This window comes from Orycteropus afer, unplaced genomic scaffold, assembly GCF_000298275.1.
Source record: "Orycteropus afer afer isolate SDZICR_OR568_19922 unplaced genomic scaffold, OryAfe1.0 scaffold00145, whole genome shotgun sequence".
NCBI lineage: Eukaryota > Metazoa > Chordata > Mammalia > Tubulidentata > Orycteropodidae > Orycteropus > Orycteropus afer.
This window is the reverse complement of record NW_006921732.1, coordinates 6,818,904-6,837,308: the sequence shown is the minus strand read 5'-3', so window position 1 is coordinate 6,837,308 and position 18,405 is coordinate 6,818,904. Positions and strand designations below refer to the sequence as shown.

At 41.7% G+C, this 18,405-nt stretch overlaps 1 protein-coding gene across 1 annotated transcript in view; it reads left to right on the top strand.

Annotated features, from left to right (window-relative positions):
* Window positions 1-4,223: 4,223 nt before the first annotated feature.
* YIPF1 (Yip1 domain family member 1) overlaps window positions 4,224-18,405 on the top strand; it is a 30,180-nt gene continuing 15,998 nt past the window's right edge. The window contains exons 1-4 of the mRNA XM_007945927.2: window positions 4,224-4,254; window positions 6,508-6,671; window positions 11,204-11,284; window positions 11,534-11,621. Coding sequence (XP_007944118.1) covers window positions 4,224-4,254; window positions 6,508-6,671; window positions 11,204-11,284; window positions 11,534-11,621 — 364 coding nt within the window. The remainder of the gene's footprint in view (window positions 4,255-6,507; window positions 6,672-11,203; window positions 11,285-11,533; window positions 11,622-18,405) is intronic.

The following is an 18,405-nucleotide window of genomic DNA, read 5'->3' as shown; positions in this document are numbered from 1 at the left end:
ACCTGTGTTGTTAGGGTTCCATATTTCACTGTAATGTCTCACAGAACTCACAAACTGCCAAAGAAATGGCTCACGGTGTGGCCACTGGGAAGCTGGCAAGTCCTAACTCCATAGGTAGGTCTGGAGGAGTCTCTTAACTTGCATCGTTGCAGGGGCTGGTGAACCCAAATTCGTGGGTCAAATGACCACCAACTGCTACTGTCTCAAGTCTGGGGTGAGATGATGATGAGCCAAACTTAGGACTGGAGCAAGAGAGCAAACTTTCCCAGAACATTCACATGTATACCCTCAAGGAAACTAAGGGTGATGACTTGGTTTGTAAATATTTGCTTATTTCATATAAGTGAGGTCATACAGTATTTGCCCTTTTGTGACTTCACTTAGCATGAGTTTTCAAAGTTCGTCCGTATTGTGGCATGTATCAGGACTTCATTTCTTTTTATGGCTGAGTAATATTCCATTGTATATAATATTCCAGGAGCTCTGGTAGTGTAGTACCTAAGGCATTTGACCGCTAACTAGAAGGCTGGCGATTCAAACCCACCAGCCACTCCTCGGAAGGAAGATTGGGCAATCTACTTCCGTAAAGATACTGCCTCAAAAGCCCAAGGAAGGGTCGCAATGAGTTGATATAGTATTCCAGGGAGCTCTGGTGGCATAGTGCCTAAGGCATTTGACTGCTATCCAGAAGGCTGGTGGTTCAACTCACCAGCTACACCTTGGAAGGAAGATTGGGCAATCAACTTCCGTTGAGATACTGCCTCAGAAACCCAAGGAGGGGTTGCTATAAGTTGGATTTGACTTGATGGCAGTGAGTTTTTTGTTTGTTTGTTTTAATAATATTCCATTGTATGTATATTTGATATTTTGTTTATCCATTCATCTGTGGATAGACATTTAGTTTGTTTCCACCTTTTGGCTATTGTGAAAAGTAGGTGCAGTGAACATTGGTGTGCAAATTTCTGTTTGCATTCCTGGTTTCACTTCTCTAGGGGTTATATGTAGGATTAGAATTACTAGGTCCTATGGGAGTGTTATATTCAACCTCTTGAGGAACTGCCAAACTGTTTTCCACAGTGGCTGTACCATTTTACATTCTCACCAGCAATGGATGAGGATTCATCAGTTCTTACCCCACTGGTCATAGTATTTTCCCCATGAAACAGCTTCTTCCTACCCCAGCATTTCTGGGTTGCACTGGCCTGGCTGTTGAGCACTTCCAGCAGAGTCCCATGCCCCTGTGGACATCAAAAACCAAAAGAAAACAAAAAAACACTTTGATGCAAAAGGTGAGGGGAGAGGCCTGAGGCTTAGGCTTGAGGTGAATCTCACTTATACATGGCAAAGCTAGAGTTAAGATCAGTGGTAAAATAAGCAGCCAAAAAAAAAAAAAGAAACCAAACTCACTGCCATCAAGTTGGTTCTGACTCATAGCAACCCTTCTTGGGATTGCCCAGTCTTCCGTTCCGAGGAATGGCTGGTGGATTTGAACCACCAGCCTTCTGGTTAGCAGTCAAATGCCTTAGGCACTACGCCAGCAGAGCAGGTGAGACCAGAAGGATCTGAAATGGGTCTTGAGAGGTGTTTGATACACTTGCATACCTGAATTTGTGAATTTAGATTTATTCGTGGTACATGTACAACCAAAAATGCCCTGCACATGCTTTAAGCCTCAGCTTCCTCTTTATAAAATGAGGATCATCACCCCAGGCACGCAGGATTGTTCTGAGGATGAGAGATTCTGCATGTCTAAAGCCTGACCATGATGTCAGTTCAATAAATATATATAGGTTTTATTATTCAGATGTAAAGTCTTTCCAGCTGGCTACAAGTTCTTATGTAAGCCATGAATTTGGCTTATGCTTGTGTAAGAGCCAGAACTCATTCACTCTGCAACCAGTATTCAGTGAGCAGCTACTGTGTGCCTGGTTCCTACCTTTTCAATGTGCTCACAGACTAGCAGAGATGAGCGAACAGTAACAATCTGGGGTTACTGAGCATTGCCGTGGGAAAGCAAGCCCAAGGAACGATGTGAGCAACAGATCTCCTGGGAGGTGAAGCAGGCTCCCCTGAGAGGGAAGAAATGGTTCCAAGAAAAGCCTGGAAAGAAGAGTCAAGAACAGGTGGAGGATATGGAAGGTGTGCCTAATTGCCTCCAAGAATAACTGCCTCCTTTTGCCAGGAGACCAGAACTGGAAGATTCCTGCTACTGTTACTGAACATTTTGATCAAAGATTCTCTAAAAGAATCCTGATCAAAACTGGGGAATTAGTGAATGGAATTTTAAATTCTCATGGACTCCAGCCTTTCTGGAACCATGGAGGCTGGATGAACCCCTGAAAGTATTGCCCTGAGATAATCTTTAAAACTGAAACCTAAAATATCCCTTGAAACCTATTAAAACCAAACAATAATTTAGCTTAACTAGTAAACAAGTTTGCCTTAAACATTATGCTCTTTTAAGAACTAGCTATGTAGGAGCAAATAGATTAACAGTAACTCAAAAGATTAGACAGGAATCTTAGAGGGCAGTGAGTTTATGTTAACAGGGGAGCAACAACTCAAAAAGATGGTGAGGATGGTTGCACAACTGGAAGAATGTAATCCGTGTCCCTGAATTGTACGTGCAGAGATTGTTGAACATGAGGTCAATGTTTTGCTATGTTTATTCTTATCAACAACAAAATAAAATTAGAGAGAGAGAAACAGAAGCCTGGAGGGTTTGTATTGCTGTTAACCAGGTAAAAACAGAAGACAAGTCAAAATGTCTCTCATCAGGTCCACTGCGTGGACTCCACCATTCTTTACTGGGTCTCTGTTGTATTCAAAGTGGCAGTCAGATGCCTTGGGAGACGCTGGGAAAATTGGTGCCTATCCCTACTGCCCTTCTACCAGTCCCTCAGTCCTTGTCCTGGGCATAAGGTGGACTCTCCCAGGTGTGAAAGAAACTTCTGTGCTCGGACTTTTCTGACTCCTGATGGTGCTCAGATAAACAGACGTTATACTGCTCCCAATCATTCATTCACAAACACATAAGTAAGTGACTCAATCACTCCCTCACTTGTTAAATAAATTTTTATGGCCAAAAAGGCGATTGTGACACTGATGGCCTCCCCCCACCCCTTCTCTATAATCATCTTTACGCTATTTCAAATTTCCACAAGAAAAGAGGTATAAACAAACAGCAAGGAAACCCAACACTCCAGTAGAATTCTATGAGACATACGTTGGCTAATGCACAGCGTACCTGGGTGCTGCTGCCTCTTTAAGGAGGCAGGGCTCTACCCAGAGGAGGTGGATAAGTCGCCCCCTCCCCCCGGATCTCCGGCTTCCGGCAACTCCGGGGGACCGGAACTAGCGCCTAGCGTCTGAGGCCCTTACGTTTCTGGGACCTGCAGGACTTAGAGCCTCTTAAGGTGAGGCGGCGGGCTTGCAGGGCAGGCCCGTGAGGGAGAGGAGCCGCGAGCACCTGCCGGCCCACGCCGCTGTGGCCTACCTCCTCTCTCTAAAACACTGCCTTGGCTTCCAGGGTAGCTCTTTCCCAGACCATCCTGGGTTGCTGGTGCCCCAGGATTGAAGGTCGGTGATACTCACCAGGGCATACTAATTGCTTGGCCCTGCGCTCAGAGCCTCACAAGCACTGTCTTATTTATTGGTCCCAACAGCCGTGTTAGTAGGTACCATTATGAACCCGTTTTACAGATGAGGAAACTGAGGCCCCGAAGGCCCACAGTCACGCAGCGAGAAGCAGCAGAATCGGGAGTCAAACCCAGGTCTGTCCCCAGAGCCTGTGCCCTTAACCACTGGCTAGGCTGAACTGCCTTCGCTCTTCTTCACTGCCCCTTTAGCCACCTCCTTCCAACCTCAGCCACCCTTTTTCCACCCACCCTCCTGTCTCCTGGCTGCGCCCCTAGTCCCTAAACACTCAGGCTATGAGTGAAATTGGATGGAATCCTTAACCCCCAGGATTAGGGTTTTTTTTTTTTTTCCCCTTTCTTTTCGTGCAACAGTTATACTAATATCTGATGCTAAGTGGTTACCTTTATACAAACCTGCCAAACCCCATTAAAAAAGGAGGCAAGGGAAAGCAGTGCCATTTCTAATGCTGAAATAAGATTTGTTTGCAGGTATTTTCTTGTTATTCTATTAAGTTTATTAATATTTTTCTTTTTAGACCCCTCCAAATTTTCTTCTGAATAATTGGTGGAAGACCCACTGGCTGAATGGCAGCTGTAGATGACTTGCAGTTTGAAGGTACATCAGTTAGGTGCTCATCTTTATGTTTACAATCACAATTATAGCAACAGATTTTTGATGGTATACTGACTCATTCATTAAAAAAAAAATACTTCAAAAATCTTGCTAAAAGAATGTTGGCCATGCTTAGGTTTTTCTGTTTGTCCACACCAGCTTTTCTTTTTTTCATATTAGTGATAAGTACCATCATAAACTTGGTACAGTGATTCTGGAAAATGTTTGTACCATTCCTGGTTTAGTTCAGAAAAACCTTTATTGCATATCTACTTTGTGCTTGAAATTGTATTAGACACTGGAGATAAAAAGATAAAGGAGAAGTCTGTACCTTGGTGGAGTTGATTAAAATATAAACAAGATTGTTAGAATAAAATACAATCAGGTCACTGAATCAACAATATCTCATGAGTGTGACTATGAACCAGGAAATTGTTTCAGTTATCAGGGATAGGAGAGTAAACAAAACAGTTTCTGCTCTTATAAAGCTCTTAGACTAGTGAGGGAGACATTCATTTGTTAAATGATCATTCAAATATGTGTCTACAAACTATATAAGTACTAGAGGAAAAGTTTAGGAGGATATTAGAATTTATAACCCAAAACCAGACCTAAGCAATAAATGCAATGCAACCACTGGTGTGGAGTTAGCTCTGACTCATAGCGACCCCTCCTTGTCTTTGCCTTAAAAAGATTTACATATGTTGTTGAATTGGCTCCAACTCGTGGTGACTACATACAACAGAACAAAAAGTTACCTGGTCTTGTGCCATCTTCGTGATCATTAATGTGCCTATGTTCATTATTGTGGCCACTGTGTGTTTTGAATGCCAGCTCTGGTGCATAGTGCCCAAAGCATTTGATTGCTAACCAGAAGACTGGTGGTTCAAACCCACCAGACCCTCCTTGGAAACTCATTTAATCCTCATGGAAACTTTATGAAGTACCTATTTTATTATTGTTTCCAGTGAGGAAACTGGAGTGCAGAAAAATTAGGTAATTTGCCTAAAGATCGCATTTACCAAAACCAAAAACCAAAGTCACTGCCGTTGAGTCGATTCGACTCATATAGCGACCTCTCCTTGGTTTTACAAGGCAGTATCTCTGGAAGTAGAGTGCCCAGTCTTCCTTCTGAGGAGTGGCTCATGGGTTTGAACCACTAGCCTACTGGTTAGCAGTCAGATGCCTTAGGTACTACGCCACCAGGGCTCCCAAAGATCACATTTACTAAAGATTACATTTAGTAAGTGGTAAAGCCAGCATTTAAAACCAGGCAGTCTGGCTCCTCAGCCTAGTCTGCATCTCTGTTAGCTGAAGAAGAGATAAGGTATTTAAAGAAAAGTCCTGTTACTTGGCAAATGCTGTCAGCTCCGTCTTGAAACTATATGTAGCACCTTGACTATTCACCACCTCTGCCACTACCACTGGGATCGTTAGTTGCATACATTTCATTATGTAGAAGAAAGGAAATATACCAAAATGTTAGTGTTTGCCTTTGTGTGATGAGTCTAAAAAATTTTTTTTTTTTAATTTTTATTGTGATTTGGGTGAAAGTTTACAGAGCAAATTCATTTTCCATACAGCATTTCATACATATTTTGTTTCATGAAATTGACTGCAATCCCCACAATGTAACAGCTCTCTTCTCACTTCCTCCCTGTGGTTACCTCTTCCTGTGTCCTTTCCTGTGCATTCCTGCCCCCTGAGCTATCTCCCTGTGCAAATACTGCCCTTCTGTTCTCCCATGATTGCTAAGAATGATTTTTATTCTCTGGTTTCTACTTTGATTTTTGTCTCCATATTTTTTATAGTGACTACATATGATTTATTAGAAAAAATAATTTTGATTAAAATTCTTTGAACTTGAATCAAAGAAAGAGATTTAGGTTGGGTACTGGCTGTGGGTGAGGCACTGTGTAGGAGACTTTACATAGGTAATATTTCTAACTCTCCCAAAATCCTTTAAAATAAATTTTATTCTCCCCATTATATAAATGACAAAACTGAGGGTTACAGAGGTTAACTTACTTATTCATGCTCATAGTAAGTAGCAGAGCCAGGACTAAAGCCCAGGTCTGTCCCCAGATTTGTTGTTTTATATCAGCTTGATTTCTAGATGAGGTTATTTTCAGAGTCTTTTGCCATTTGTATCAGGTAGGGTCTATAGCAAAGCTAATAGCTTATCTTTAAATTAGAAGTATAGCATTTCCAGTGTGGGTAAGGGCTCTGATGGCCTTGTGCTTGAATTGATTTCAGAATTTGGTGATGCAGCCACTTCTCTAACAGCAAACCCAGATGACACCACGATAAGCATTGAGGATCCTGGTGAAACCCCAGAGCATCAGCCAGGACCCTCAAGAGGCTCAGGGAGAGAAGAGGATGATGAGTTACTGGGGAACGATGATTCTGACAAAACTGAGGTTTGACTTGTCTTTAAAATGTTGTTTGTTAATTTTTTAAAAGTTTGTTCATACACATATTCACTGTCTACTGTTGGCTAGGTTGAGTACCAAGCAGTGGCAACACAAAGATGTGGCCTTTGACTTGTGGAAGAAACAGACTGGCATTACTGTACATTGGAAATCCAGTGGTAGAGGGAAATACAGGGGGTTGTGGGAACAAAAGTGAATTAGAGAAGGCTTCCTGGAGGCAGCGACACTAAATGAGGCTTGATGAAAGAGTAAGAGTTAGCCAGGGGAAGAAGGTGAGAAAGGGTGATCTAGACAAAGGGAATGGTTTTGGTGATATCACAGTCATGAAAGATTATTGTACAGACAGGAAATTAAGAACTTGGATACACTGGGAGCAAAGCATAGGTGAAGACAGGAGATGAGGCCAGACAAATAGGCCAGAACTCCACCCAGTGAGTATGAATTGTATTCTGAAAACTGTGGAGAGCTATTGAAAGATTTTAAGCAGTATGGCCAGAAATAGTTCAGATGTGGTAGGCATACAGAGTATGGATTAGAGGGAGATGGACAGGAGGCCAGAAGACCAGTTCAGAGACTATTGAAATGGTCTAGGTTAAAAATGATGAAGTCTGAACTAGAGGTCGACGTATAGGGGGTAGGCTCAGCAGGGCTTGCTGAGAAAAGGGGTAAGGAATGGAGAAGGAGGAGTCTAGGGAGACTTGTAGGTTTCTGAACTGGTTGGACTATCTGGTAGCTATTTTTTAATCACAAAGGTATATTTTTACATATGCCACTGTTATGTTCCAGAAAACTAGGATTTGCACTAATATTTTATAAATCAGATCATGATGGCAGTGCACTAGAGGCATGCTCAGAGCAGGGATCCATGGACCTATTTTAAACAGTATAGCTCTTGGATGCTAGATGATATTTGTGAAACTCTGTGAAATATCAAAATAATGAAATACTAAATTTTATGCTAAATTAGGTACCACTGTATCCTAGATACTGTGGCAAAGCTCAGACTTAAGAGCCATAGAGACCTGAGTTTGAATCCTGGCCCTGCCAGTAGTAATAGCTGTGTGGCTGTGGATATGGTACTTTAACTTCCCTAAGCCTAAAAATATGAGGAAATGATTTGTTTACCATTGTCATCATGATAGCTAATATTTATTCAGTGTTTAATAGCTGCAAGCCACCATTTAAAGTTCCTTATTTGGATAATATCTCATTGAATCCTCAGAACAACCCTACAAACCAGGTACTATTATTACCTTCCTTTTACATATGAGAAACCTGAGGCATAGAATTTAAACAGTTTGCCCCAGGACACATAATGGGCAGGTAGCCGTTTGGGACTTTAAACTGAGCAGTCTGGAGCCTGTGTTTGTCACCTCTGTCCCAGAATTAATGTATGTTGTTTATTAAAGTGGCTAGTGTCCTTAGGATGCAGGGGTGATGGTTAGTATAGCTGAGTGATAGCAGGCATCGAAAGTTTAAGAAATATATAGGGGGAAAAATCTTAAAATTGAAAAATTCTATCTATCATCTTAATTTTGTCTATGAACTGGGAAGAGGCTGTCAGTATTCCATGGTGGTAATAGAATTCTTTGGCCTGGTTTATGGAATATGGGTCTCTGATGCTCAGTATCTTATATTAGAGTTGAAAAGAACCTTCAGTGCCCTTTGTTTAATCCTCCTCCCTTCCAAAATACTAACGCTGTCCAAGGTATGGCAGAAAGATGTTACTTGAATACCTCCGGGGACAGGCTGTCCACTACCACATAAGGCAGCCTGTGCTATTAATGGGCACCTTTAATTGTGAAAGTTTTTCCTTTATGATGAACAAAAAATATCTGCCCATAGCACCTGCCCTTGTCCTGCAAAGCTAGTCAGAGTCATTCTGCAAGAATCCTCTCTAGTTATCTGAAGATGACTATCAGGGTTCCTGGTACTGGGCCTATATTCTGCCATCGAAGAGCCACGCTGTTGGAACAGGTGTACCCATCCTCATGTGCCTTTCCTATATAGCAAAGCAGTAATATTTTAGATTTTTAGTACTTTAGAATGAATCTAAATATCAGATTTTTAAGAATTCAGGTGGTAATAGTGGTGAGGATCTTGAGAGAATGGAGTAGAGAAAGACATTTATACTGATGCCTTCTGTGTGTATGAAATCAACTCAATGGCAATGGCTTTGGTATATGTGTGTGTGTATGTGTATGTATATATGTAATTGTACATAATAAAAAACATCAGTTGTTGTCAAGTCATTTCCAGTTCATGGTGACCCCAAGTGTGTCAAAGTAGAACAGCATAGAATTTTCAAATCTGTGACCTTTGAGAAGCAGATCACCAGGCCTTCCTTGTGAGACCCCTCTAGGTGGACTTGAGTCTCTAGCCAAGCGCATTAGCTGTTTGTGCCACCCAGGGTTCCCTTGCACATAATACATTCTGTATAAAATACTTACTTTAGACCTCCCTGTAATTCTGTGGGAGCTCTGGTAGCATAGTGGCTAAAGCACTTGACTGCTAACCAGAAAGCTGGTGGTTCAAACCCACCAGCCACTCCTCAGAAGGAAGATTGGGCAATCTGATTCTGTAGTGATACTACCTTGGAAACCCAAGGACAGATCGCTATTAGTTGGATCCAACTTGATGGCAGTGAGTTTGGTTTTTGGATAATTCTGTAAGTGCAAAAAGGTCATTGGAGCAGCATCTTCTGACTTCCTCCAACCTCACAAGGGGGAAACAGAGTCATCATCAATAGCCCAAGGCTTATTCCTGTGAGGCCAGACATGCCACCACACTTCAGCCTTTTTACCTACTCTGATACCAACCATCCCTCCTACAGCATTCACTGCTGCTTTGGTGGGTTTGATAATTCATTGCAGTGGCCACACAGAACTCACAGATGATACTCAGGATTATAGGGTTTATTAGGGAAGTAACAGGCTACAACTCAGGTTCAGGAAGGCTCTTTAGATATAATTCTTTGATCAGGACAGTCTCCCCTCTGCTGTGCCCTCAGTCACGCCTCTCTGGCCCTTGGCCTCTCAGCCTGCCCTCAGCCCTGCTCAGGCAAGTGTTACAAAGCACTTTTAGCTCTGCTGATAGGTAAACCTAGGTGCTCCCTACTCTGCCAGCAGCCTCCTGCCCAAAGACACTCAGCTTCCTTGCTTCGTGGGCTGGTAAGCCCGCTGCTCTGTCTTGTGCCTCTTGGTTCCTCTGAGGTCATCTCAGTCAGTTGTCTCAGTGGTTGTCTGCCAAGGAGGTCCAGCAAAGGGATCTCAGATCTAAGGATGCACTCAACTTCACCTCCAGTTCTCTCTTAATGGCAGTGAGATCCCCCTTTCTACCTCTGTTGTTGTTGTTATGTGCCGTCAAGTGGGACCCGACTCATAGCAACCCCTCCTTGGGTTTCCAAGGCAGTATCACTAGGGAAGTAGATTGCCCCATCTTCCTTCCGAGGAGTGGCTGGTGGGTTTGAACCACCAGCCTTCTGGTTAGCAGTCAAGTGCCTTAGGCACTATGCTACTAGGAGGGCTCATTTTAAACCCAGCAGCACAGCAAAACTAACCAATCCTCACATTAAAGTTCCATACATTTTATTTGTATGGTCCCACACAGTAATCTGGGGGGAATCATAAAGACCACAGCTAGAAAAGCCATACCAAGTAATTCACTCAAAAAAAACTTACTGCTATCGAGTTGGTTCAACTCATCGTGACCCCTCCTTGGATTTCTGAGGTGGTATCTGTACAGAAGTAGATTGCCCAACCTTCCTTCCAAGGAGTGGCTGGTGGGTTTGAACCCCCAGCCATTTGGTTAGCAGTCAAATGCCTTAGGTATTATGCCACCAGAGCTCCCAAGTAATTTCGCTATACCACTCACTCATTGCCGTCGAGTTGGATCCAACTCACAGCAACCCCTCCGTGAGATTCTGAGGCAATATCACTATGGAAGTAGATTGCCCGATCTTCCTTCCAAGGAGTGGCTGGTGGGTTTGAACCACCAACCTTCTGATTAGCAGTCAGATGCCTTAGGCACCAGACCACCAGAGCGCCCAGTAAGGTAGATATTGTTAGGCCGTTGGTGATGTGAACGCTTAGCACTTGATGACTAGCCAAAAAGTTAGCAGTTCAAACCCACGCAGAGGTGCTTTGGCAGATCGATCTGGAGGTATGCTTCCAAAAGGTCACAGCCTTGAAAACCCTATGGAGAAGTTCTGATCTGAACCCATGGAGTCGCCAGGAATCAGAATCAACTTGAAAGCAACTTCAACAACAACAAAGGTGAGAGAAGTCTAGTGATTTGCCAGAGCTGGTAAGCAGAGACTTTTTGTGCGACTTCAGAACTGATGCTTGTTTTGTATCAGGTGTGGCTATTGCAAACGGGGTTATGAATGAAGAAGAGCCTGGTCTTTCTGACATCTTGGTTTTGCATTACATATATCAGCCAGACCCCCTGCCCTTGCCCTGGGTGTTGGTAGAGTTAGGAAGTTGCTTTTATGTTCATTAAGTTTATTTTATCTCTGATAGTTACTTGCTGGACAGAAGAAAAGCTCCCCCTTCTGGACATTTGAATACTATCAAACATTCTTTGACGTGGACACTTACCAGGTTTGTGAACCACTGTCACCTTTCCTATTCCATGTGATAGAGACTTGTTTCTTCTATGGCTAAACAGTCAAATAATATGAAAGCTTCTATATCCTGGAAATAATCTCACAAAAGTAAAGAGCTATCAGCATTTGAAAAATACTATCATCATGAAAGCTCTAGTAACTGAGTTTTAATTTGCAATAATTTAATTCATTAAATTTAAAAAAAAAAAATCCTCAGTAGGCTTACTGGTATGTTGTTTTCCAGGTCTTTGACAGAATAAAAGGGTCTCTTTTGCCGATACCAGGAAAAAACTTTGTGAGGTTATATATCCGCAGCAATCCAGATCTCTATGGTATGTGTAGTGCCATTTTGACTCTTAATATATACCAGTTGAACTCAGGTGAGTATGTGGGCTGGCTGGAAAGTTGGAGGAGTACCCTGTTGGCGAGGCATGCGAAGTTCCATTTGATTCTTCTGAGCTTCAGTAATAAACCTTGTAAGAGTTTTAGGGAAGATGCAATTATGTGTTATATTAATGCCATAATTAAAGGTAATGGTATTTCCTTTGAAAGTATTCAGATAACATTACAAACTTGAGACAAATTAAGTCACTTTGTCTAAGAGGAGATTTTTTAATTTTAATTTATGGTAGATTTGATGGCAGAGGGTGACATGACAGTGCTAAGTTCTGGCTCTGGCCTTAGATGGGCTAGCTCCCCTTGGGATGTGGAGCAGTACGTGGACATGTAACTGGTATACAAATTTGAACAGTTTGAAGACACTTACACCCTATGAGTCAGCAGTTCCACGCCTAGATAGATATTCCTAGAAACTCACATGTGGACAAGAAGACATACAGAAGAGTATTGTTCACTGTAGCATTGCTTGTAATAGCAGATATTTGGAAACAGCTGAAATATCCATCAGTGGGAGAATGGATAAATTGTGTATATTCATATGTGCAACTTTGTATGGTTTTTTAAAATAAAGGAGATCTTTAAATATCAACATGGGTAAGTCTCAGAACAATATTAAATGAAAAAAAGCAAGTTTTCAGAAGGCTGTGAATAGTATGACACCATTAAAAATATTTGAAAAAGTGGCATCTGGGTACACTAGTGTTTGTTTTATCATTCTTTGTGCTTTTCTGTATGTTAGAAATATTTCATAATATAAAAATACATAGTATGAAAACTAAATGATAAATAACAAAACTGTATTAAGGTCCCCTTCCATTCCCATCCCATAATAAGAATAAGGATTTGGCAGCAAGGGGAGGCAGTGTGAAGTAGCATGGCAACCCTGGGATGAGTGGATGGTTGTATCTCTTTGGACTTAGCTTCCTGTGGGGGTATTGTAAGAGGTTACAGAGCCCAGATAGGCTTTTTTATATTATCAGTCTGAGGAATTCCGATTTTGCCCTAAACAATGGGGAATTATTGAAGGGTTGCAGATAGGCCAGAGAGATGATAAAAGTAAAGAGTACAAGATTGCTAAGGGTGTAGGAAGTTTTCTTGGTAGGAATAGTGGCCAACCCAAAGATGAGTTTTGAGATTGTGCCTGACAGTAGTGGGTGTGTGGGTGGATAGGTAGTGATGACTTCGCAGACCACTTGAAAATATCCAACCTTCAGCTGTTTGTAGTGTTGTTAGGTAATTTAGGATATGGGGGAAGCCAGAGAATGCTGGTTGTTGTACATCAAGTTGATTTCTACTCATAGTGACACTATAACACAGAGTAGAACTGTCCCACGGGGATGCTGGCCAAGCCTTTATTCAATACAGAGTGCCCCCTTCTCCTGCCAGGCTTCCTATTGGCTTCAAAATAAATTCCAGACTTTCTAACAGGACTTCTCATACTCTGTATGAGATAGCCTTCCCATGTCTCCAGCCTCTGGCTTACTCTCAGGCTTCCTTAACCTCAAACTCATCTATCTCTCTGGCTTCTGGGTCTCTGCTTATGTTCTTTTTTCCTGGACCACTCTTGTAGTCCCTCTATAACTAGCAAATTCCTGCTTTTTTTCAAACTCTAGCTTGAATAATACTTTCTCTAGGTTTGGTCCCATCCGTATATGCTCCCATGAGCACCCTGTACTTCCCTCTGCCAAAACACTTGAGATTAGATATTTTATTGTCTCTTTCCCCAGTGTGATGGGGAAACAGTGTGAAGGCAGCAACTTTGTCTCTGTTACTAACACTAAGCCCAGGACCTAGAGGGCAGTGGATGCTTCATAATAATGGCTGATAGGAGGATATGCTATTATTTGCTTTCTAATTATATCCACCCACCCACCCCCCCCAAAAAAAACACAAAAAACAAAAACACTGCTGTCAAGTTTATCCCGACTCATTTCCAAGGCTATAAATGTTTATGGAAGCAGACTGCCACATCTTTCTCCCATTGAGCAGCTGGTGGGTTTGAAATATTGACCTTTTGGTTAGCATCCAAGTGCTTTAACCATTGTACCACTAGGGCTTTTTCTAGTTTTACAGTTATATATCCAGCCACTCCTCGGAAGGAAGATGGGGCAATCTACTTCTGTAGTGATACTGCCTTGGAAACCCAAGGAGGGATCTCTATGAATCGGGTCTGACTCGACAGCACATAACAACAACAATTATATATGTATAGTTTTCTAGTTATGTAGTTATATAGGTTCTCTAAATATTTTTTTCATGTGTGATTATATGCTTGGATGGTTTCAACCTTTCTACAATGTAGTGTCGATTTTGTTTATCCAAGAAAGTTTTTTCTTTTGTTTTCTTTAGAAGGGAGGTTTGTGTTTTCATCTCTTTATGTACTGTACACTTAGAATAATTCCATGCATAAGAGGTACTCTTTGGTGACAGCAGAGAGCTCGCAGTCTAGTGAGTAAGCAGGCAATTCGTAAGAAGATGACACTGGTGGCTCTTTGGAGCATCCCAGTTGGTTTCCTGTATTCATTTTCTATTCTCAGGAACCAGTACTTGGCTTTGAAAAGTACCAGTCAATTTTTGACAATCATCTCCTCCAGTACAATCAGTTTCTTAACTTTATGGTATGTTAAGGTTAAGAAAACTCAATGGCAGTGAGTTTGGTTTTTTGGTTTTTTTATGTCAAGGTTGCTGTGATATCCCAAATAATTGCAAAATATTAGTGAATTTGAAAAATGAAGTTCATAATATTTATTGCAATCTCTCTGTTTAAAAATACATTTGTTCTACATAGTACTTTTTCTAGCTGGGGAGAGCCAGGGATAGCATTTGTGACATTAAGCAAATGATGAAAGGGATTCGCAAAGCATGGTATACTTGTTCATTCAGTAGAATATTTTATAGTCATTAAAAGAGAATAAAATGATCTTTACGAATGGCTATGGTAGTCTCTCCAGGATATAGTAAGGCAAAAATAGAAAGATGCAGAGTAGGGTACATATGTATATTATTGTTTATATAAACCATGCATACACATACACACATGTATTTGCTGATACGTGAATATCTCTGCTAGGCCAGGATATGGTTATGGAAGTGAGCTCTGGGGAGGAGAAATGAGTAGATAGAGGTCAGAGAGGGAAGAAAGCTTACTTCTCTCTATATTCCTTTTTGTACTTTTTGCACATTGTACTATATGCATGTAGTAGTTTTTCACTGAAAAAAGAAAAAGCTTAAAACATATATGTGCACTGTTACAGCTAACGTTATATGTAAACTTGATTAGGTTATGATTCTCAGTAGTTTAGAGAATTAATGGAGTGATTACTCTTCCATAATGTGATATAATGTACGCTATTCAATTGTAAGGGGAGTTTCTTCGGGGGTATGGCTTGCGTCCAATATATACAGATGTTGCAGCAAGGCTCACACTTGCTCTGGATCTTGCATCTAACTCTTCATTGTCTGATCTTTGGTTCTTGGGATGTGAGCTAGCAGCCTGCCACCTGGCCTGCAGATTTTGATTCACCAACTCCTATAGTCCTGTGTACTAATAGCCTGCTGTCTGACCTACCAATTTTGAGTTTGCCAGCCCCTGCAACCACATGAGTCATGAGTAGCCTTCAGCCTGACACCTGACCCATATATTTGGGAATTGCCAGCCTCTACAACTGTGAGCCATTTCCTTGAATTAAATATCTATCTATCTGACTAACTCTCTCACTTGTTTTGTTCCTCTCGAGAACCCAGCCTAAGACATCTAGTACCAAGATTGATTCTAGAGGAACAAAATTGTAAGAATGAGTTTTCTGAATTGAATCTTAGGTTTGGCTAGTCTTAAAGCTGCTAATGATTCTACCTTCAGTAGTAATGTGGGCACTGCTAATATATGACATGAGGTGGCAATAGAAATATGCCAGATATCACCATCAGTAGATCAGATATCTGTGAGAGAGAGAAAGCAGTAAGTGACTGCATATTTTATACTTTTCCAGTTAGAATGAGGAGTATAAGGAAGAAGGTTGGTAGTCCTACTTTGCTAGACAAAGGGATGAAAGAAAGGGATGGGTTCAGAGCCTCAGAGTCACACAGCTCAAGCACTGCGTACAAGACTTGAACGTTGCCATCTGTGACCTGTAAGAAAGTCTTATTTCTTGTGGTGACAGAGCCAACATTGCTGAAAACGAAAACCTGAGTCTTACTGTGAGAGTGGCAGAATTACGAAATTAATTGAATTCCCACCTGGAATGGTTTCTGAAGCTAAAGTGAAGGCATTGATTGGGAAGAAATGGGATCCTGACACTTGGGATAGGGACATATGGGCAGATAATCAGGAAGCTGGGAACATTGACCCCTAAATTCTGTTGAATCACTCCTGCCAACAGAACCAACCCTCTGAACCCAGTCTGAAGAGATTACTCCATCTTTGCCTGTTAAGGCACCCTCCCCAGTAAAACTGTTATCCCTTTTACCCCCATATGGTGAGATTAACCCAGCTGTGTCTGAAGAGTTTTTCTCTGAGATAGATATCACCTGGGCAGCCCCTGAAGCAGATGCCTTACAAAACATTGCTGTATGTCCCGGTGACCCACTCAATTTTTGCTTCTAGACCTATAACTAGATTTAAGTCCCAGCGACCCCCAAGAGTGAAATACAAAGTATGACCTGGGAGGAACTATGCTACACTCCAAAAGAACTGCTTGATTTTTCAAACATATATAAACAGAAATCTGGGGTGCATGCATAGGAATGGCTGTTAAGGATGTGGGATAATAATACAAGGGGCATAAAGTTGGGTCAGTCTGAGTTTATTGATATGGATGCACTAAGCACAGATCCTTCATTTAGTGTTTTAGCTTGAGCAATTAGAAGAGGACCTAATAGTTTATTTGGTTGGTTCACTGAAGCATGGATTAAGCATTGGCCTACACTATATCAAGTTGAAGTGCCAGACTTGCCTTGATATTCTGTAGAAGAAGGCATAAAAAGGCTAGAGTGGGTTTATCAGGTTGGACACACTGACCCCTGGAGTCCACAGAGGACACACCTTTTACAAGAGTGAGGAACAAATTTGTGAAGGGAGCCTCAGCATCCTTGAAGACTACAGTGATTGCTATTTTATGTAAGTCATATTTGACATTGGGAACTGCCCTAACTGAATTAAGATACCTTATGCATATGGATGCACTAATGGAGCTGATTGGACCCTGTGGAGGTAGGGGCCACATGGTGACAATCAACAAAGATAAGGTGGGTATGTTTACAGTAATGGACAGCAGAGTCAAAGCAGTGATCAGAACAGTCTAATTCATGCAGACTTCTGGCATTGACTACTTTGTCTTCGTGTCCCTAGGAGTAAAATAGATGGGAAATTTAAATATTTACTTGATCTGTACAAGCAGAAGAATTGTATATTGAACAGCAATCTAACTTGGAAACACCAGAATAGAGAGTCATGGCCTCTCAATCAATTCCCAGACTTAAGCCAGTTTACAGACCCACAACCCCTTGAATAAAGGGGAAACCAAGTCCCCTTGAAGAAGGACCCCACTGCCCTGCCAAAAATTTATATTGTTAAATCTTCCAGCCTTCCCCAAAGGGATATATGCTTTTTGCAAGAGTGACTGTTCATTGGAGACAAGGAAATAATCAGACTTTTCAAGGAGGAAATTATTAGACATTGGCTCTGAACTGACACTAGTTCCAGGAGACCCAAAACATCACTGTGGGCCATCAGTCAGAGTGGAGGCATATGGAGCTCAGGTCTCTCTCACAGTGGGTCCAGTGGGTCCTCAAACCTATCCTGTAGTGATTTCCCTAGTTCCAGAATGCATAATTGGAATAGATAGACTCAGCAACTGACAGAACGTCCACATTGGATCCCTGACATGTGGAGTAAGGGTTATAATGATGGGGAAAGCCAAGAAGAAGCCATTAGAACTGCCCCTACCTAGGAAAATAATAAACTAAAAGCAATACAATATTATTGGAGGAACTGCAGAAATTACTCCTACCACCAAGGAGTTGAAGGATGCAGGGGTGGTGACTCCCACTACATCCCCATTTAACTTGCCTGTTTGGCCTGTGTAAAAAAACAGATGTTTCTTGGCAAATGACAATGGATTATCGAAAATTTAACCAATGGATTATTGAAAATTTGACTCTGATTGCAGCTGCTGTTCCAGGTGGGATTTCATTGCTTGGGCAAATTAGTACATCTCCTGGTATCTGCTATGCAGCTATTGATCTGGCTAATGCCTTTTTTCTCCATGCCTATTTCAGAAGACCACAAGAAGCAGTTTTCCTGTAGCTGGCAAGGCCAGCAATACACTTCTACTGTCCTACCTCAGGGGTATATCAACTCTCCAGACCTCTGTCATAATTTAGTCTGCAGGGACCTTGATCACCTTTCCCTTTCACAAGATGTGACACTAGTCCATTACATCGGTGACATTATGCTAATTGGACCTCGTAAGGAAGAAGTATCAATGACTCTGGACTTAGTAAGACACTTGTGTGTTAGAGGGTAAGAAATTAACCCAACAAAAATTCAGATACCTTCCATCTCAGCGAAATTTCTAGGAGTCCACTGGTGTGGGGCATGCCAATATATTCCTTCGAACATGAAGGATGAGTTGTTGCATTTGGCCCTTTCTACAACTGAAAAGGAGGCACAACACCTTATGAGTCTCTTTGGATTTTGGAGACAACATATCCCTCATT